Below are 19,597 nucleotides of genomic sequence, written 5' to 3'. Positions count from 1 at the left end.
CACCCACACTGCGGATGAATCCACATCATAGATAGACCTAGCACCCCCACACTACAGCCCAACATTCCATCTTACGGATAAGTCCAGGGTCTAGGATAAACTGCAAGGCTGACAGTGACTGCAAGGTATAGTCTTCATCTCAGAGTCTCCCCACCTGTCATCCTACTAAGAATCTAAATGAATGTGTCCGTGGCCCATACTTGGTAGAACAGCTTCCGCAGAGGACACCACACTGCACTCCTTTCGCATGTTAGCAGTTGTGACCTGTAGCTTAGTCCTGGAAACATTCAGGGTAGGTCTTCTCCTGCCTAGGTACCTCCAGATCTATTCTATGAGTACCTCCAGATCTACTCTGAGGTGCTTTACTAATTTTCCATGCAACTCTCAGTTGAACAGAGTTGCCAATGCAGATTATTATCAAATCTCTTAGCATCATTGCTCCATCAGGTCAGAGATGGCCAGAGACATTAGAATAAGCCAGGCACAGGTGGTCTGGAAGCAGTGCCTTGTGGAACACTCTGTCTAGTGCCCCTGAGATGGGTTGTCTCACTTCCTCATTCCTTGACTCGAAGCAGAGGACCTGCGGATGCTGATATTCCAAGTGCCTGGTGTTTTATTGGGACCAAAAGCATCTACTGGTCCAGGATGGTGACTGTGACCAGGTTTCTTTCTAGCTTTGCCTGAGCCAGAAAGCTCTATGGCCATTTTCTCCTAAAAGACATAACTAGGGCTGGAGAGATAAGAACATTTTACTCACCCACTAAACTCAGGTTTTTTTTGCCCTTTTTGGCAAGTACTGACAAAGCTGCTATGAACATTCACCAATAGTCTGCAGAAAGTGCTGGATGGAGATCCAGTCTAAGCACTCAGTAAGGGAAACTATTTCCTGCCTGCCTAGGTTCTTCCCCTCTTCCTATTTGTGTCTCTACTGAGCCTCAGCTGATCCTTTACCTCCTGGGACAATTGAGGATTCAAAGCTGGGAGCAGCCAGGTTGCATCTGAGTTCCTGGGCCTAACATGTATAACCTACTCATGCATAGGTAGTGGGTGCTCAACCTACCAAACATCTGTATGGGATCCAGCCCACACCCAGACCTCTCTGACCCTGAACCAGAGAGGACACTATACCCTCCCTAGTGGCTGAGCTTTCACCTCTGAGAGTCAGAGTCCTTCTATCTAAGATGTCCAGCCCAGCTCTGTCACTTGCCCTCTGGCTCAGAGCTCAGAGATTGGCCCTAGTAGAGACTCACTGTGTATAATATCCAAGTGGTAATGCAGAAGCTCCCACCCCATACAAGCATCCAGTGCAACCAGCTCCAGCCCCTGCTGTGCACCTTACCCAACATCAACTACTAAGGCCTAGGCCATAGCCGCAGAACCAATCCAGCTCCTAGGCCTAGCTCCTGCTCAGCTCCCAGCCCTTAAACCAGCCCCATGCTTCATTTCTGTGTGGATTTTTAAACTGACAATCTATCAAGGATGGGTAGGGGATGCTTACTTGGGAGCTAATGGCACCCATGGAACTCACCACAAGACAAGTTTCTGAGTACAAAACCTTTAAATTAAAGACCGACAACAACTGTTCTCCCTCCCCCCATCAATTTCACAAGTGGTAGAAGGGGGCATTTGTCAGGGTCAGCAGAGTCTCTCAAGATCTGCCATCTTCTTGAACCCGAGGCTGATGTCCAGGCCTGGTTGCTTCCAAGGGAAGGTGGGCTGATTGGGTTCAGGCACAGCCAGCTATCAGCCCAAAGTGGTCTCTATGAGGGTCCGAGGTCCAGAGTCCCCTTCTTGAGGATGATGTTTCCATAGAGTGCCGTCTCCCTGCAGGAGGGTCAGGGTGCTGAGACTCCAACTTTGCTCTCAGAGAAAACAGACCCCTTTCTGCGTCTATCCCTCCTGCTCAGCAATGTTCAGGGACTCTGCTGCCCAATCCCTCCTGTCTTCATGGGCAAAGCAGAAGTGGAGGCAGTTCCCAGGGACCTGAAGGAGACACCCGGATGCAGCTGCAGCGGACACTCACCCGGTTGCAACAACAGCAAATGCCTTTTTTGCACGTTCGTAAAATTCAAATCTCTCTATCTTCATCAGGGCTTTCTGGGAGACAAAAGGCAGTTGGAGGGACCTTGTTCTCTAGGCGGACTCCTGATCTGAGGCCCCCCACCAGGAGATAGCCAAAGGTAGTAGAACTGGAACTCTGGTCTTCTAGGCCCCAATCCTCTGGTTCTCCTGATGCTGGGGTTTCAGGGAACCAGAGATAAGGGGTATCTTTTATATCCCTGTCTGAACCTGTGAAGGACAAGGTGCCTGCTGGGTAAGGACTCAGCTCAGCAAGCCTTTAGATCAATGATTCTCAGCCTTCCTGCCATGGTTTGAATATGCTTGGCCCCCAGGAATGGCACTATTAGGAGGTGTGGCCTTGTTGAATTAGGTGTGTCACTGTGGGTGTGGGTTTTAAGCCCTCACCCTAGCTGCCTGGAAGTCAGTCTTCCATTAGCAGCCTTCAGATGAACATGTAGAACTCTTGGCTCTGTCTGCTTCATTGCCTGCTTAGATACTGCCCTGTTCCCCTTGTCCTAATGTTGTGACTCTTTAATATCTCATACTGAGGTGACCCCTTAACCATATTATTCTCATTATTATTTTATAACTGTAGTTTTGTACTATTATGAATTACAACATAAATACTTATACATTTTCCTGTCTTTGGGGGTCGAGACCCACAGGTTGAGAACCATCCTTCTAGACCCTTTACACGGCCTTGGAATTCCCTTGCCTAGGACAAGAGTACTCAAGGGGTCCTTCTCAGACCTAATGGCTACTTTAGGTGAATAATTGTGTCCCCTGCCAAGCAGGGCTGTGGGCTGTGTGACAGGCAGACCTTAGAAAGAATGAGGTGGCAAAGAGCAAGACCTAAGGAGAAGGTACACATCTCTAGGAGGTCGGAGGGTACTCTATCATGGAGCCCACAATCATTTGGCTCAAATGCGACCAACTCCCAAGGCAGATAGGTCAAGATTCTTGGAGAAAGAGGCTTTCGAAGAGAGGGAAGTGGCCACAGGGCTCAGACACACCTCTTCCCTTTCTACTCCCACAATTCACCCTTCCAGAGCTGAGCTGCCAGGAGACAGAGGGTTCCACAGTTGGGGCTGCACTCACCTTACAGTCAGCTTTGAGAAGAAGGGATTCATAATGGTTCCATATCGGGGTCTGCAGGCCCTTCTCCTTGTCACTGGGCACCAGGTCCATGACAGCAGCCTGGGGAGACAGGGGTCAGCTCTGCAGCCTCAGGCACCTCCCTGGCTCCTCTGAGGGAGGGGGGCCTTTGTGGGACATAGCCATATGAAGTCTGGCAAAGAGGAAACAGGCCCAGATCAGCAGCAGAGCCTTGGTTCTCACCGGACTTTCCACATAGGTGTCCAGGGGCAGGAGCTTCAGCACAGCCTCCAGGAGCTGTGGGATGTCCAAGCCTAGGAGGGCAGAGCTGGGGTTCAGGCTTCTGCTCTTACCATGACCTGTAACCCCACCTGTCTAAAACTTGCATTTTTTGACCACAACATTTAAGCAACCAGCCAACAGGAATAAGGGGCTAGGACAGAGAGGCCACAGAACCAGGACTCTTTCCACCCCAGAGCTATTGCGCTCACCGTCTGCTCGTATCTCTACAGGCCCGCACTGACAGATGGAGGAAGTAGGGAAATTCGCATCAGCAAGGACTGAAAAGACAGAAAGAGGAAAGATGGGCTCGAAGCAGTGTAGTTCTTCCTCCCAAATGGTTACCTCACATAGCCACGCATATCTCAAAGTCACACATCCCTGAGCATCAGCATAGCCCACCGTCTGGGATATCCATGCACCAGGCAAGTATATCTCTCTCACTCCAGTTAGTGGGGTCAGATCGTGGGTCCCCGTTATCAGAAGGTTAGGGGAAAAAAAGAAGAAAGAAACTGTGAGTGAAACCAGTGTCTGGGACGAGTAACCAATCAATAGTTACAATCCAGCCTCTGTGTTGTTCCCGCCTTGCCCTAGGGCACCAGGCCAGGGATCAAAAGACCGGCAGACCTCGGCAGACCTCGGGGTAGCCTGGGCGGCCACGTGGGAGGTCTGGGAATTACCCCGCTGCTGAACTTGGAATCTGGTTTGTGCTTCTCATAATTCTGAGGCCTGGTGCAATTGCAGGCCTCAGCTGAGTTTTTTCCTCAAGCGCTGGATAGCTTCCTGCTCCGAAGGGCAAGGTGATTGCGGCAGTGTCCCCAGCCTTTCCTGAACCCTGGCGGTTAAGTGGTCCAGCGTGGATTGGACCCCTGTCAGAGGGCCGCGCTGCCAGCTCTCTACACGCTCACCAATCTCGTCTCCGTGCCCCATCCGCGCAAGCGCGAACAACAGCTCAGGGGACAGCACCTTCGGGATGCCCTTGAGTGCAACCATGGCCGCAGAATTGGTAGAGGGCGGGAGTTGTCAGCTGGGCGGTGCCACATGGATTGGGGCGGGGCCAGAGGAGAGGTGGGGCCAACAGCTGGGTAACTGTGTTAGGCCCTTGGCTCTGGGGTGACATGCAAAACTCTGAGGACAGGCAGATTGTGAGAAAGTTCAGAAAATAAGTCTCCGTAGGAAGCAGAAAAATGCCTGAGAAGCACCCGGGAAAACAGGTCAGGCACGGCCTTGGCCCTGGGATCTCTGGTGTCCCTGTCCAGATGGCTCTGATATGGCCACTGCTGTCCAACTTGGTGGCTGTGATGGGTAAAGTGTGAGAGGTAAGGGAGAGCTTTCTGCTTAGTGTGTGAGTAGCTTCAAGGGATTAGGACCAGTCCAGGAGGCAAGTCAGTATAGAGGCAAAACCAAATCAAAACCTCAAATTGTACTGGAGCCAGAGACCAGATTAATTAGCTGAGAGCTTCACCAGGGCTTGGAGGAGCTCCATCTTAGGACAGTCTGCATACATGGAATTTTCCTGAACTCTCTAAAGCCAGGAGCCAGCTAGAAGCTGATGGCTGTGGGTGGATTCCTAGCCTGCTGGTGCAGACACACGGTCTGGGTGTGCAATGCTAGACCCAGGGTTGAGTCAGAATCTCCCGTGCGTCGTGTTAGACACTGTCTCACTTTTCAGAATCAAATGACTGGGATATGTGCTCAGTAAACACACAAAAATTAAACCAGCGAGGGGCTGAAAAGATGGCCACACATTGATGTGAAGGTTCTTGATGCTTTATATGGTTAACACACAAAGAGCCATGCATGGCACGGTAACATATACCTTTAATCTCAACACTTGGGAAACAGAGGCTGGCTATCCATGTGAGTTCAAGGTCAACCTGGTCTATATAGTAACTTCCAGGCAGCCAGGGATACACAGTGAAACCCTATCCATAAGAAAATAATAGCAATAATAATTAAAAAACACATTGACTCTCTAGAGACAACTACAGACAAGTCGAGTGGAAACTAAACTGAAGGAGTTACTTTCATTGACTGCTCGTGCTTGGAATGAGCAGACAGAGACACTTCTCTCTTGACGCTCACATCTTGAGCTGTGTGCTGTGGATAGTGCCCAGGGGAGCGGCTGGCCCAAGCGTGCCCTGCCCTTAAAGTGAAGTTAAAAAAAAAAAAAATCAAGACACCTTGAAAGCTTCCCAGATTTCTGATTTAGGAGACGGTGAAGGCTGCAGGCCACACCATGAGTACCCAAGCTGTAGCCACGGCTCCGAAGCCTTCCCAAGGAACTGTGGCCGACGCTACTACCCTTTTGGATAATTTATTTGCCTCTCAATTGACAGGCTGAGCTTTCTTCAACAGGGTGGCAAATGTATAGCCGCCAGCCCTCAGTGGTCTTTGAAGCTGGCCTTCCTTTTCTCCACAAACGCAGCCATTCCTTCTCTCCGGTCATCCTGGCAGGAAAGGAAGAGAGGTCAAGTTTGAATCTTCCCGTTGAGTCCCTGTGCTGACTGCCTGCATCTCCAAGGTGCTCTTATGTCTCCCTCCTTGCCTGCTTTCTGAGCTCATCAACAAGACAGTGAGTGACTCTGCAATGAGCCCATGAAAGACTGGATTCCCCACAAACAGTGCTAAGCTTGGGACAGGGGACCATCTAGGGCACAGTCAACCAGGAGCGGTAACACAGAAACTCATGCTCACAGCACCTACGGATCTGGGAGGGTCTGAGTTGGGAATCTCTCATAGAGCTGTGGGGCAGCAACAGAACCCTGCTTTACACCTGCCCCTTCCTTAGCCAGTAGACACACTATGTGCAAGCATCTTCACTTCTTCCGTAGAGGTACAAACCATTTGAAATATTTTTATTTTTAAGTGGTGTGTGTGTGTGTGTGTGTGTGTGTGTGTGTGTGTGTGTGTGTGTAACACAGAGATTATAAATGAGGTATCAGAGGAGCTGGAGTTGCAGGTGATTGTAAGCCATCTGGTGTGGGTGTTAGGAAATGAACTCAGGTCCTCTGAAATAGTGGTATACGCTAAGCCATCTCTCCAGTTTCTTAAATGTTTCTTTTATAAAACACTGGGCCAGTGGTGTAATACATAATGCATCTGATGACCAGAAGATTCTTTAAAACACCTAGATATGAGCGTCTGATAAGAGGTGAACTGCAGTCAAAGAGGGTGGCACATTCCTTTGATCTCGGCTGGGGCAGACAGATCTCTGTGAATTGGAGGCCAGTCTAGTCTACATAGTAAGTTCCAGACCAGCCAGGGCTGTATAATGAGATTCTGTCTCAAACAAATAAACAAAGTAAAATTTAAGAACTAGGCAGTGATGGTGGTGGTTAGAGATGGCTCAGCAGCTAAAAGCACTTGATACTCTTGAATAGGATCTGGGTTTAGCTTCCAACACTTAAACGGTGGCTTCCTTTTCTGGACTCCGCAGGCACCAGACATGCATACAGTGTATTTACATATATGCAGACAACACATATGCATACGAGATAAATACTATTTAGACATGGTTTCTCTGTGTTGTACAGGCTGGTTTCAAACTCTTGGGCTCAAGCAATTATCCTTGGCCCCAGGCTCCTAGGTTCTGGAACTACTGTGGCCAGCTACAAATCCACTTCAAATACAGGAGCAGATGCTTAGTGGTGTAATTCACAGGGCCTTTTTGCAGTTAAGAGGTTCCCAGAAGCATCTGCGACAGAAACATACTTGAATCTTAAACAGAATATGTTTTACTCACAGTGGCAAAGGTAGAATAGAAGAGCTTCTTCTCCAGCTTATTTCCTTCTGTTAACGTCATTTCAAAGGCTGAAAAAGGAACCCTGGGGTCACCAACTGAAGTGCTGAATGTGAGGTACTCATGTTGAACTGACTGTGACCTACAGAAAGGGCTATAGGCTTGGCATAGCCTCCAGGCTGATTCAACTCTCCCCACTTCTCAAGCGTATGGCCTATGTTGGTGTAGCCATATGACCACTCTGCTCTCCTAGGCCTTTAGCAGTGGTCTAGGGACCTCAGAAAAGCACCAGAATTGAACAAAGGACAAACTTCAGAATCGCCCAGCTATGAGGACCTGAGGTGACTGGTAAGACTGAACAAAGACAGTAAAGAACAAGCAGAAGAGGGTGGCTAGGCAGCAGGGACACAGCACCTGCTGGGCTCTTCTTCCCCAGTGATGTACATATCCACAGGCAGCCAAACACTTACACGCATAAAAATAAAAAAATTAACTCAACCATGAAAACTACATTCAGGAGGTATCCCACAAATTCTTGTAACTCCAGCCCTGAGAGATCTTCTGGCCTCCACATATGAAAAGGCACACATACCAACACATATACATGTACAAAAATTCACATACATGTTAATAAATAACATAATTATATTAAGACCCAAGCTGGATGTGGTGATACATGTCTACAATCCTAGCAACTAAGGCAGGTAGATCCAGAGTTTGAGGGAAGCTTTAGTTATATAGAGACCTTGTCTCAAAATCCAAACAACAGGATCAGCCAGATGGCTCAGTGGATAAAGACGCATGTCGCCTGGCCCAGTGACAACTGGGATTCAATCTCTGGAACCCATGTGGTGAAGGAGACAACTGGCTCCTCAAATCATTCTCTGACCTCCACATGTGTACCATGGGTTACCCCCTCATAAGTTAAAATGTGAAATAAAGAAATAATGAGTACATTCAAAGGGAAGAAAGAAAAGGTTGGGGCAGCTCTGATGAAAGCGAGTCAGACCAGCCTCATGAGGTGAGAGGACCGATGTAATGCTTCATATGAGCTACCTACAGGCCCCAGGCTACCGCTCACTTGCATAACCAGAACATGAGCTCAGGAGGGAACCATTCAATCCAGATCCCCAGAGCCAGCTTTCCCATGCACCATAGACCACTGGCTTCAGGAGCTGTGGCTACAGTCTTCATCTCCCCTCTGTGCGTCACACTGCCCTGTCATTATATGCCAGGCCTGGCCCAGTCTTGGATCCTGTATAAAGAGATACTCAGAATATCTTCTCAGACCATTGAGTGATCAAACCACTGGGACACTATGGCAAACTGCAATCCTGAGAACTTTCTCATTGCTGCCTGGAACAAAGTTTGGAACCTCATGACGTCACCTATGCAGCCCTGTGGACTCCTCCCAGCAGACTCCTACCTGCATTCACAGATTCCTTTGCCATGGCTACTATGATCTTGGAATTGCTGGCAATTTTTTCTGCACATCGGATGGCCTCTTCAACCAGTGTTTCAGCAGGAAAAATCTTGCTTACAAGACCTAAAATACAGAAAGTCTGAATAGCGTACATTGTCCACTTCCTCTGGAACCCAGTTCTCTGGCTGTCTCCTGAAGTGAGTGACTCTGCTCTTCACTGCCAGGCTCCGGTCACTGGTCACTTAAGTTGCGCAGGCAGGCCATGCTGTCTACAGGATCAAACGGAACAGAGGACTTAAGGACTTTGGTCACTGCCAAGGGCAGGTAAAGGGCAGTGGGTAGAGGTGCTGTTATTATTTCTAAGCTGAACATACGTTGCCACTTTATTGTGCACTGTGTATTTCAAGATATAAAAACCAGAGACAAAACCTTGGGGCACCAATGCCAGTTACTCAAGGGAACACCTGAAGTAGTCCAAGTCTTCCCCAGCTCATACCATCAGATACCCCACCTGCTTGCTTGGCATCCTGTGCTGAAATTCGGTCGCCAGTGAGGACCATCTCCATTGCTAGCGATTTGCCGACTGCTCGGGTGAGTCTCTGAGTGCCTCCTGCACCTGCAGGGAGAGACGCGTGGTCTCAGCTGGCCCTTTGTCAGGTGACACTGAGAAAAAACCCAGGGCTGGGATGCAGCTCAGCCATAGAAGAGGCTTTAGCATGCACAAGGCCAAGGGTTCCCTCTCAGCATTAAAAAGGAAGAAAGAAAAATCAAATCAGTTCCTTTCTCACCATTCTGGAAGGTTCTGGGTCTGCCTGAAAGCCCAAACTGGATCGAATCTCAGCCCTGTCTGCCTTCTCCAGGCAGACCTGCACAAATATACTGAACTCACTGTCCAGAATCTCAGAACAAGCCTGGTCAATCCTCAAGAGCAGCAGAGGCCTCCTCTGAGTGTGGTCTCTTCCCTGAGGGCTCCAGTCCCTTCTCTGAGTGTTTACCTCCTCTTACCAGGTCTAACAAAGGACCCCTGGAGGACAATGCTATTGCTTCCTCAATATCGTAGGGCTTTCTTAAGCATCAAAAAGTGAGAATTCCCCAGTCTGCTGTGCTGAACTCCCTGACCTGCTGTGCCAATGGCTTGGGTGTGGGCAGAGCCAGATTCACATGGGACTTAGTTTACTCATCTTTCTCCCAAGCTTCTGGCATACAAAGCTCTGAAAGATGTATGGATCATGGGAAGGAAAGAACCATTGTGGCTCGAGCCAGTGAACTCTGTGTGTATGATATTGTTGCATTTAGGATCTATTAAGAGATGGACAAGTCTTGAGGCTCCCAGACTGTGCTGAGCTTCACATGCTGTCTTTTAGGTGCTGGTTGGTAGAGAGAAAATTGAACAGACAAGTCATCCATCTGTAATTGGACACAAGCCATAAGGCCGAGACTCGGGCTCGTCCTGATACAGCTCACACATTCTCACCTGGGATGGTCCCCAAGAGGATTTCTGGCTGTCCGAACTGGGCTTTCTCACCAGCATAGATGATATCACACATCATGGCAAGTTCACAACCCCCACCAAGCTGGAAAAAAAAGAAAATCCACCAGATGGATTTTACCAGAGAAGCCCAGGCGGAAAACCACTCTATCTGCTTAAAAAAAAAAAAAAAAAAAAAAAAAAAAAAAAAAAACAAACTTTTCTGAAATCCTGAAGCAGAGTCAGATAACAGCAAATGTTAACCTAGCAGAACAAAACTAGATTAAATGGTAGGATAAATATAAGGGTAATGTTGCTTAGCAGGAACTCATAGACTTTTATGCAAGGGCCAGGAGTAAATATTTTTGGTTTTGTGGTGAATAACTCAGCCTGGCACAGTGGCTCCAAATCAGCCACAGAGGGTAAAGGCATGAATCTGGTGGCTGACCACCCCCACTGGGATGGTTCTTATTCAATAATCAGCATGTATAATAATCACATGTTTTTTCCATGGGCTAAGCTGGTGCTGCATTTCTCAATAGCCTAGTGAAACAGGAACCCTAGTGGGCACACAGAGTACTCACAGCCTTCACACAAGTAGTTTAGCCACTGCAGCAATTAAAAAGAAACAGAAAAGCTCATTAACTCATCTGGGTACTAGCCAATGGGCCTCCATCATACAAAGCAGATAGTAAAAGACAATATTGGCTTTTTAAAGGCACAGGTCCTTCTACCTTGCACAGGAGGCCTGTGGGGCTGACACTTACAGCATAGCCATTGACTGCCGCGATGACCGGCTTCTTGATCCGGGTGATATGGTCCCAGTGGCTGAGGAACTTGCTGGAGTAACATTCCTGAAATGTCCGGTTCTGCATTTCCTTGATGTCAGCTCCAGCTACAGGTAGAAGTGAAGTTTCAATTACCAGATATCAAAGAACTCCTCAGTTCCGTATCCTATGCTCAAAGCTTAGGAGCACTTTTCTCCACAGTGGGAACAGCTGATACATGGACCAATGACTCAGCAAGCTGTCTGTTTTAAGAAGGTAATGTTGAGGGCTGTGGCTGTGGCAGGTAATGGATGACAGGTATACCGAGAGGAGGCCTGGTTTAGGCCAGAATTTACCTGACCGGAAAGGAACTGAGCATACCTGAATGTTCAACACACGCCCTGCTCTTCCACACAGCTTACTTCACATCTTAGTATATCTTAAGGCATCCCTTCCCATCACAGAGAAACTGGTCCATTTTGCTGCTTCCCACAGGCCACAGCATCCCCCTACTGTCTACAACCATGGCTGTGCAGCACACCTGCAAAGGCCTTCTCCCCACCAGTGAGCACAATGGCGCCCACAGCGGGATCTTCCTCAAAGGTCTCCAGTGCTTGGTTGAGCTCCTCAATCAGTCCATTGCAAAGTGCATTGAGTGCTTTAGGGCGGTTCAACTGGATCAGCCCCACGCTGCTATTCTTTCCTTTCTTTTCAGTGATGATGTACTGAAAGTTAGCACCTAGGTCAAGAGGACAAAGTGGAGTGTCATCACAAAGATATTAAAGGTGCCGTGGTAGCTAATCTTGGTTATCCGCCTGAGCATGGGAATCAACTAACACCCAAGCCTTACCTGCGGAGGATTTTCTTAAATGGCTCTTTTGAAGTGAAATGACCCAACCCTAGATTCAGGCCATACCTTCCGTTGGCAGCCCACATAAAAGGACATGGAAGGAAGAAGCTTTTGCCTTTTGCCTGCGCACCCTTACTCTCCACGGCAAGTTCATCTAATCTTTTTTTGTTTGCTTGTTTGTTTTTTTGCTTTTTTTTTTTTTTTTGATTCAAAGTTTCTTTGGTTGTCTTAAGATTTCACTGTATAGACCAGTTTGGCCTGGACTCAGAGATCTGCCTGCCTCTGGCTCCCAAGTGCTGTGACTAAGTTTACGCCACCGCCACCACTAGGCAACTATTCTTAAGACACCTCTTCTCTGGTGTTTAAACCTAGTTCTTTGGGATTCTAATATACACTTAAGACCCTCAGCTCTCTAATACTTCTGGATTCCAAAACCAGATTGGGCCTGATGAGACATCTAGTCTCTTGGACTGAATACAGAGTCCTTGGCCTTTCTTTCAGGAAACATTCATTATTGGACTACTCAGACCACAGCCTGTAAGCCGCTTTAATACCCCCTTTATATATATTAATATATATATATATCTATATATAGATATAGATATATTTATTCTGTCAGTACCGTGCTGAAACAGGTATAGGCAGGGAATTCTGTACCATCTTTACCACTTCAGCCTTTGGCTCTGGCTGTGATCTGTTCAGTCATGGTGGTGGTGACACATGCCTTTAATCCTAGCACTCAGGAAACAGATGCAGGTCTATCTTTGTAAGAGTTCAGGTTACCCTGGTCTAGTTCCGGGTCAGCCAGAGCTACATAATGAGATACTGTCTCAACAAACAAACTAAAACAACAACAACACAAAACCCTGGCGCAGAACATTCACCCTTCTTCCATATGCCAACATTTTCCAGACCACGACAGCAGGTGAGATCGGACAAAGCCCAGACCTGCTAAGGCAAGTATGTCTGGTGGGACAGAGACTGATATAAAGCACCATTTTGTTCTAGGAGATCTTGGAGGGCCAACCAACTCAGACTTGGGAGGTGCAGCCCATAGACTTAGGGTGAGGAAGATAAGCCTGAAAGTGAGTGTCTTTTCTGAGTGACTCGTTCTGTAAGGGGCACTACTGAATGGGTGCCTGCCATTCAGGGGAACCAGGACAAGACGGCCAACACCGGTTGGGATTCAGGAGGAGCCCTTGTCCCAGGGCATGGTCAAGAATTCACAGTAACAGTGGAGCATTGGTTGGCTGCAGGGGAATCCAGCTAAGGAGTGAGAACGGAGGGACTATTCAGCAGGCCGGGAAGGAAGGTGGGTGTGTCAGTATGGGTTACCCTGATTGGATGGTTTGAAGGACATACTCAGGAGAGGCTGTGGACACAGGAGAGGCTAGACAGGAGGCACTATGGACAAAGCTTTCCCAATATTCAGGCTGTCTTGCTTAACATATCTTCACATTCTCTAAAAGCTAGCTAAACACATGGGATTTCATAACCAACATGCATGCTCCCAGCTGGCCAGAGCTCCTGACACTCACAAAAGTTCCAGAGTTGAGCAGCTGCCATTACACCCAGGGCCCTCCTATTAGACAGGGCTTCTGGAGGTTTTGATCTGGCTGGGGTTGTAAGGTGAGACTAAGGTCAGATTGAGGGGCGGGGAAGGGGCCAAGGAATTGGGTAGGAGTCAGTCGAGCTGTGGAGCTGGGGGCTCCGAAGGAGGAACAGGGTGTGAGGAACTCCAAGCTAAAGTCAGCGGTCACTTGTACGAAATCTGGGTTTAGTGTGGAGATGCACACTCGAATCCAGGGTCTAGGTACTTCAGAGTCAAAAGTTGAGAATGCGTGTTTATGGAAATGGGGGTCAGACAAAAGATCTAGAGTCAAGAGAGAGAGTCCAGGGGTCAAGTGAGGGTACTGCAGGCCGGGGTTTAGGGACTACCCAGAGTTTGTAGGTGGCGAATCCATCCAACGTGGGGTGACGCACCCCGCCGGTGCCCGCACTCACCCGAGGCAAAGCGCCGGAGTTCTGGGCAGCGGACTGAGGACAGCAGGGAGCTGCTGGCTCTGGGAAGCAGAGCACGCAGGGCCGCCATGGTGGAAGACGATCTGTCCCGCCCACAGAATCACTCCGCCTGCAGAATCGCTCCGCCCCAGATCCCAGCCAAACGTAGACGGAAGCTGAAGGGAAGGACCCGTGACCTGGGCGGAGTGATACAGAGGGCGGGGTGGGGCAGTTTGGGAGGTAGATCAGAGGCTCTTGGCTGCGTTTTTTTTTTTTTTTTTTTTTTTTTGAGTAATGTGTTAATTGCATCATTTAGGTGGTATGCCCTTGGCGGGTGCCCAGTTTATAAAACCGGGCTGGGAGACGTGGCTGTGCCCTTTCCCCTGTGGTGGCCGTGCTTTCGGTCTTGACTACTGGAAGGCGCGGTTGCAGGATTGCAGATACAGCAATAGAGCAGCATAAATAGGCTAGCCTGGAACTCTCCTTAAGGGCCAGGCTGTTTTTCTGTCCCAGAGATCCGTTTGCCTCTGCCTTCCGAGTGGTTGGAATAAAGGCACGCGCCATTCACTATACCTTGTTCCAGAGGCATTCTTTACATGACAACAGACTAGCTTCATAACTCCAGGTTAGGAAGAGCTGTGCTTTTACAAGATGAGAAGATTTCGCATACATTTAAAAGGAAGCCAGTATTTTGTTCACATAAATTATCTTGAATTGTAACTTTAAAATGTTTAGCAAGCACTATCCGGCCTTTATTTGTGTTCTTGTCCTGGTCCTGGAACACTAGGATAGAGATAAGGACAGAATCTACAAACAAAAGCAAACTTGATACTGTTGCTCCGGGAAGCGTTTGTGAACCCCTAAAGACCACCAAGGAGCAGTTTCTGATGTAATAGTATTAGGGTCTCTTTATCACAAGCTAGGGCTTGGGCTTTCCTCCAACCCAAATGCTGACACAGCAGGGCTGGAAAGGAAGATGGAGCAGCCTTGAGCCCTCAGCAGGACAAAGTTTTATAAGAAATGGAAGTGAGAGAATGTCTATCCTGGCAAGTATCTAACTGAATGTCTATGGTAAACTGACAGGTGGGTGCTCTGAAGCAAGACTGTGTACAATCACACAGGGTCTGAAAGTACATCTGAAATAATCAGATTAATTACTGTTGTTAGGAAGTAGCTACAGAGTAACACTGGCCAAGGACAAGCCATGGGGTCTTTCTTGGTATGTGGGTGCAGCTTGGGTTCTGCTGTAGGTCAAGTTCTCAGGCTTTTTTTTTTCTCCTTTTCTTTTCTTTAAGATATAGGCTAGTCCCGAGATGGAGTAGGTTTGGCTTCTCAATACTTTAAAGAAAACAATCCAAACCAGGATAGAACAGTCAGCAAACTTTATTTCAAGACTAAGGTTGAACACAAACAGGAACAGATCACCAAAAAATCTTTACTCCAGGTCTCTACTAGCATAGGCTAAGCAACCATGACATAGTTCCAAAATGAAATGTCTCAAACACTGTTTATCAACCCAGGGCTGGTGTTGAGGTTAGGTACCTACTATTCTCTGAGTTTAGGAGCAAGGGAAGAAAAACCTAAAGAGTGAGAATATTGTATGTGTCAGGGTTCTCTAATGGAATAGGAGTGATAGAATATGAACTCACGCGCGCGCGCGCGCGCGCGCACACACACACACACACACACACACACAGGCGCATTTTCTGTTTGTCTGAGATGCTTTAAAATCTTCAAATATTGGGCTGGAAAGATGGCCCAGAGGTTAGGAGCACTGGCTACTCTTCCACAAATCCTGAGTTCATATCCCAGCAACCACATGGTGGCTTGCAATCATCTATAATGAGATCTGGTGCTGTGTGTGTGTGTGTGTGTGTGTGTGTGTGTATCTCCTGATAGCAAGTTTGAGAATACAATAGTTCAGTCCATAAAGCTGAAGAGCTTAGCTGGTCTTCAGTATAGTTGGAATCCAAAAGAAGTAGGCTCATGATCAGGATATACAAACTGGCCAGTGAGAATGAGGGTAAGCAGGCAAAAAGCAAAAGCTTCTTTATTCTGTGTTCTTTATACAGGCTGCATGAGAGGGTCTGGTCTAGATATAGGCTGGGCTTCCTGCCTCAAATGATCCAATCAAGAAAAACGACTCAGGCTGGAGAGATGGCTCCGTGGTTAAGAGCACTGACTGCTCTTCCAAAGGTCCAAAGGTCCAGCAACCACATGGTGGCTCACAACCATCTGTAATAGGATCTGATGATCTCTTCTGGATTTGTTTGAAGACAGCTACAGTGTACTCACATACATAAAATAAAAATTAAAAAAAAAAAAAAAAGAAAAAGAAAAACGACTCACAGATGTTCCCTGTGATGTAGTCACATTGGCAATTAAGAATAGGCATCACAACTATCAAGGACTTTAGCAAAATTTAAAATGTCTGTTTCAAAGGAGACCGTCAAGTTTGAGACACAAGACACAAACAGGATGAAACAAAATTTTCGGCAGGTCTTACATCTGGTAAAGGTCTTGTGTCAAGAACACATAACACACTCTTACAACAGACTAGGAAAAGACAGCTGAGCTACAAATGACAAAAGATGAGCATACATCTCTTCAACAAAGATATAATTGTTTGAGGGTTATCAGAAGATACCCAACATCATTAGCTTTCAGGGAAACACAAATCTAACCAACTTCAAGCTTATAAAGGTTGACTATAATAAAGAATTTAATAAGTCAACAGTGAGTGTGGGAAATCATGTAGGAAAGTTGGAGCCTTTGACATTGGTGGGGTTTGGGAATAGTTTTGGGTAAGCACTTGGACATCAGTGAGAGTAGAAGAGAGAGGAAGTCACCAGTGAACAGAATCCAGGACAGCTCCTGAAAGGCTTCGATGCTGAGTCTAGTTTGTATTTCCTTGTATATTCCAAAGCCACAAGGTGAAGTGGGCAAGCAAGATTTGCACAGGAGCCTATGTGGCCGTCAGCAGGTTCTTAAGGGCAATGACTCATTGTTTCAGATAGCAAAAGGCAGAACAAGCAGTGCTTTGTGTATGTCACCAAATAAATCAATAAATCAGTACCTAATAACTTGTCTTTCCTGCCTTATTCTATTTCAGTGATGGGAGCACAAATTGGCGTGGTCACTTGGCCTTTGTGAGGTATGTGTATATGTTCTTGGATATTGAACTATGGCCTTACACTACCTTGTTATAGCCTGACCTTGTCTCAAAAGTTAAAACAGCAAACCAACTCCTAGGTGCATACTCAAGGGAAACGAAAATGTGGCCCCACAACATCTCCTAGGTACACAGTAGCATTAATCACAAGAACTAAGAAACAAAAAAAACCCAAAAAAACAAAAAACTGAAATAGCCTAAATGTCCATCAAACATTCTATATTTGTATAATGGACATCTTAGGGTTTTTTTTTTTTTTTTTTTTTTTTTTTTTTTTTTTTAAGATGGGGTCTACTATAAAACTCTTGCTGACCTGGAATCTGGCTAATCTTTGTCTCACAAATTCTGGTGTTAAAGGCAAGCAGTACCATACCCGGCTAATAAATACCTTTGAATGTGCTAGAATGTGCTATGGGGACTGAAGATGTAGCTCAGAGGTGACATTCCTGACTAGCATGCACAAAGTCTTGAAGACCACCATAAATATGACATATCTATGATGAAAAGGCATACATACTGACACACACTGCATGTAGAAAACCTTGAAAGCATGCCTTCTGTCTAACTCTTTATATGAGCCATCCAGAATAGGGTGATGAAGAGGTTTTGAACTCAGTTATGGTGATGGCTACACAACTCTGTCAATATGCTGAAGGCCACTGCCTTGTACATATCATGCGGGTAAAGTGCATGCAAATTCCATATTGATAAGGCTATTTTTTTTTTTTAAATGAACAAGCCTGATTTGGTTTAGTCACATGGGAGATATCATCTGTGATGTCAGACACAGCCCTCCAGCCTTTGGACAAGCATGTCATGGTATTTGCATAGCTTCCAGTGGTCTGTTTATGAGCAGAGCAGCTCTTGATTCAGACTGGTGTGCTATATCTAGGGGATAAGAAGCACTATTGTCTGCTTGGGGCCAGCTCTGGCCCACTGACAGGGTGGCCCAAGAGGAGATAAGGAGTTGGCCAGGGAGCAGTGAGTCAGGTGCAGGGATCAGGGGAATCTTGCAGCTTTGGCTGACTAGCCTGGGCTTAAGACCCTCACTGTAGCTGCCTGGAAGTCAGTCTTCTACTAGTAGCCTTCAGATGAAGACATAGAACTCTCAGCTCCTCCTGCACCACACCTGCCTGGATGCTGCCATGTTCCCGCCTTGATGATACTGTACTGAATCTCTGACCCTGTAAGCCAGCCCCAATTAAATTTTGACCTTTACAAGACTTGCCTTGGTCATGGTGTCTGTTCACAGCAGTAAAACGATAACGAAGACAGACTAGTTGTCAGTCTGTCCTAATTGCTACCCACCGCAGAAGAAGCATCTCTGGCCAAGGTTGAGAGCAGCACAGATCAGTGGGTAAAAATAAACATTTAAAGGCAGTTTGATAACATGACAATTTGGCAAAAACAGCAGAAGGTCCCTGCTTCCCTCCAGGGCCTAAGAGTTCCTCAGCTTTAGATCTGGTTTACTGTAACAAGTATGAATTCCCTCCTTTGGAGCAGGCCTCAACTCTACTCCAAAAACTGTTATCTTCATAACCTTTGTGCCACTGTTGTGCCAGTGTGCCCCTCTTACCTGTCAGGCCAGTATTGTAGCGTGTGGGAATCAACACTGAGCAATGCCACCGAGGACTTTTCTCCTACAGCAGCCTGCAGAGCAACCTTTGGCACTATGTAAACCAGCCAGCAGGAAGGAAGTTTTCCTTCAGTTCCAACTTGATTTTCTATGTCTTGTGAAACCAACTTGATAGAAGTTTTAAGAGTAGAGGAACATGGTAAGTATCAAAGACTGGCATTTTGAATGAGCCAGGGTAATACTTTGTCTCCAGGTCAGTTTCATTGATGTAGTGTGGGATGCCTTTGGTATCTTTGCTCTGGAGGGGCAGCTTCAGCTCCCAACTCCCACGTTCCAGTTAAACACTAACTTAGAAAGTGAACAAGAGCTCTAGTAGCCGAGGGGAGGGCACATGCCTTCTGCTCTTTACAATATATATGCCCTCTTCAGACATAGATTTATGCATAGGATCACAGTCCCCAATCCGTGTCTGAGCCGTTGCTCCCTCTAGTGAATTTACAACTAGTGAGTTTTATTTCCCTATACCACCTCTACTAGCTCTGAGTGAGGGGACCGAGTGCGTTGGGCAAGGACATTTCTGCTCCTCTCCCAGCCTGCGAGTGCTGTTCTAACAGTGGTTGGCCAAAAGCAATATTCTCAGCTTACAGGATCCCTGTCCTCTTGCTTTGGGTCAGCATGGGGTCCAGGACAGAACGCATCTTCTAAGCAGGATGTTCCACTGTGAGCCGACAGATCAGTGGAAAGGAGACTAGAGCTATGGCGCACTCTCTACTTATATGAGCTGGGAAGAATGCTTCTGGAAGACTTCGCATCTCTGTGGGGTTCTTGGCTCACACTGCTGTAGCAGCCACAGCCACACCCCTCTTAAGGAGACTATGGGAGGGTCTAAACAGGAAGAGTGCTGCTCAGAGCACCTGGAGCTTGAGCGCTTCCGGGAGCTGCAAACCTACGTGGATGACACAGTGAAGGCCAGGGACATCCATCTCCCTTTCTCTGGTCCAGTTCCGAATGTTCACCAAGGCTGCCCAGACCTTGCCCACCTTCCGCCTTGCCCCTCCAGCTCTCCATAGACCCCGCCCTTCGTCCCACCTCCAGCCCGACGCACACTCAGTCCCTCCTTTCTATATAACCCCGCCTTCTTCCCCCGCCCCACCCGCCTCTGC

General features: G+C 47.4%; 2 protein-coding genes across 5 annotated transcripts; both read right to left on the bottom strand.

The window, feature by feature from the left end:
- Window positions 1-1,545: 1,545 nt before the first annotated feature.
- Window positions 1,546-4,435, bottom strand: FUOM (fucose mutarotase). 4 transcript variants are annotated; one of them, XM_080911523.1, is made up of 6 exons: window positions 4,344-4,435; window positions 3,648-3,716; window positions 3,400-3,470; window positions 3,160-3,258; window positions 2,024-2,097; window positions 1,546-1,824 (listed from the first exon to the last, which is right to left on the bottom strand). In XM_080911523.1, exons 1-6 carry the CDS (start codon window positions 4,426-4,428, stop codon window positions 1,761-1,763), a joined length of 462 nt encoding a protein of 153 aa, XP_080767649.1. In that variant the 5' UTR covers window positions 4,429-4,435; the 3' UTR covers window positions 1,546-1,760. The 4 variants fall into 4 exon arrangements, with proteins under 4 accessions (XP_080767649.1, XP_080767652.1, XP_080767650.1 ...); XM_080911526.1 differs by lacking the exon at window positions 4,344-4,435 and adding an exon at window positions 3,838-4,103; XM_080911524.1 differs by lacking the exon at window positions 2,024-2,097 and having other exon boundaries at window positions 1,546-1,983.
- A 1,301-nt stretch (window positions 4,436-5,736) lies between these two features.
- Window positions 5,737-13,817, bottom strand: ECHS1 (enoyl-CoA hydratase, short chain 1). Its single transcript, XM_080913616.1, has 8 exons — window positions 13,690-13,817; window positions 11,377-11,574; window positions 10,836-10,963; window positions 10,075-10,174; window positions 9,112-9,216; window positions 8,604-8,723; window positions 7,181-7,248; window positions 5,737-5,885 (listed from the first exon to the last, which is right to left on the bottom strand). Exons 1-8 carry the CDS (start codon window positions 13,775-13,777, stop codon window positions 5,820-5,822), a joined length of 873 nt encoding a protein of 290 aa, XP_080769742.1. The 5' UTR covers window positions 13,778-13,817; the 3' UTR covers window positions 5,737-5,819.
- Between the last annotated feature and the right edge of the window lie 5,780 nt (window positions 13,818-19,597).

Source organism: Micromys minutus (assembly GCF_963924665.1).
Source record: "Micromys minutus genome assembly, chromosome: 2".
NCBI lineage: Eukaryota > Metazoa > Chordata > Mammalia > Rodentia > Muridae > Micromys > Micromys minutus.
The sequence above is the reverse complement of the archived record's forward strand: the minus strand, read 5'-3'. Positions and strand labels throughout refer to the sequence as shown.

Excerpts from the sequence above, each read along its gene's own strand:
- ECHS1 (XM_080913616.1), bottom strand. The coding sequence starts at position 13,777 with ATGGCGGCCCTGCGTGCTCTGCTTCCCAGAGCCAGCAGCTCCCTGCTG. Across the intron at positions 8,724-9,111 it reads ACAGGATGCCAAGCAAGCAG|GTCTTGTAAGCAAGATTTTT; the intron begins GTGGGGTATCTG and ends TCTGTATTTTAG. Across the intron at positions 7,249-8,603 it reads AAAGGAATCTGTGAATGCAG|CCTTTGAAATGACGTTAACA; the intron begins GTAGGAGTCTGC and ends TTCCTTTTTCAG.
- FUOM (XM_080911523.1), bottom strand. The coding sequence starts at position 4,428 with ATGGTTGCACTCAAGGGCATCCCGAAGGTGCTGTCCCCTGAGCTGTTG. Across the intron at positions 3,259-3,399 it reads ACACCTATGTGGAAAGTCCG|GCTGCTGTCATGGACCTGGT; the intron begins GTGAGAACCAAG and ends CTGTCTCCCCAG. Across the intron at positions 1,825-2,023 it reads TTTGCTGTTGTTGCAACCGG|GGAGACGGCACTCTATGGAA; the intron begins GTGAGTGTCCGC and ends ACCCTCCTGCAG.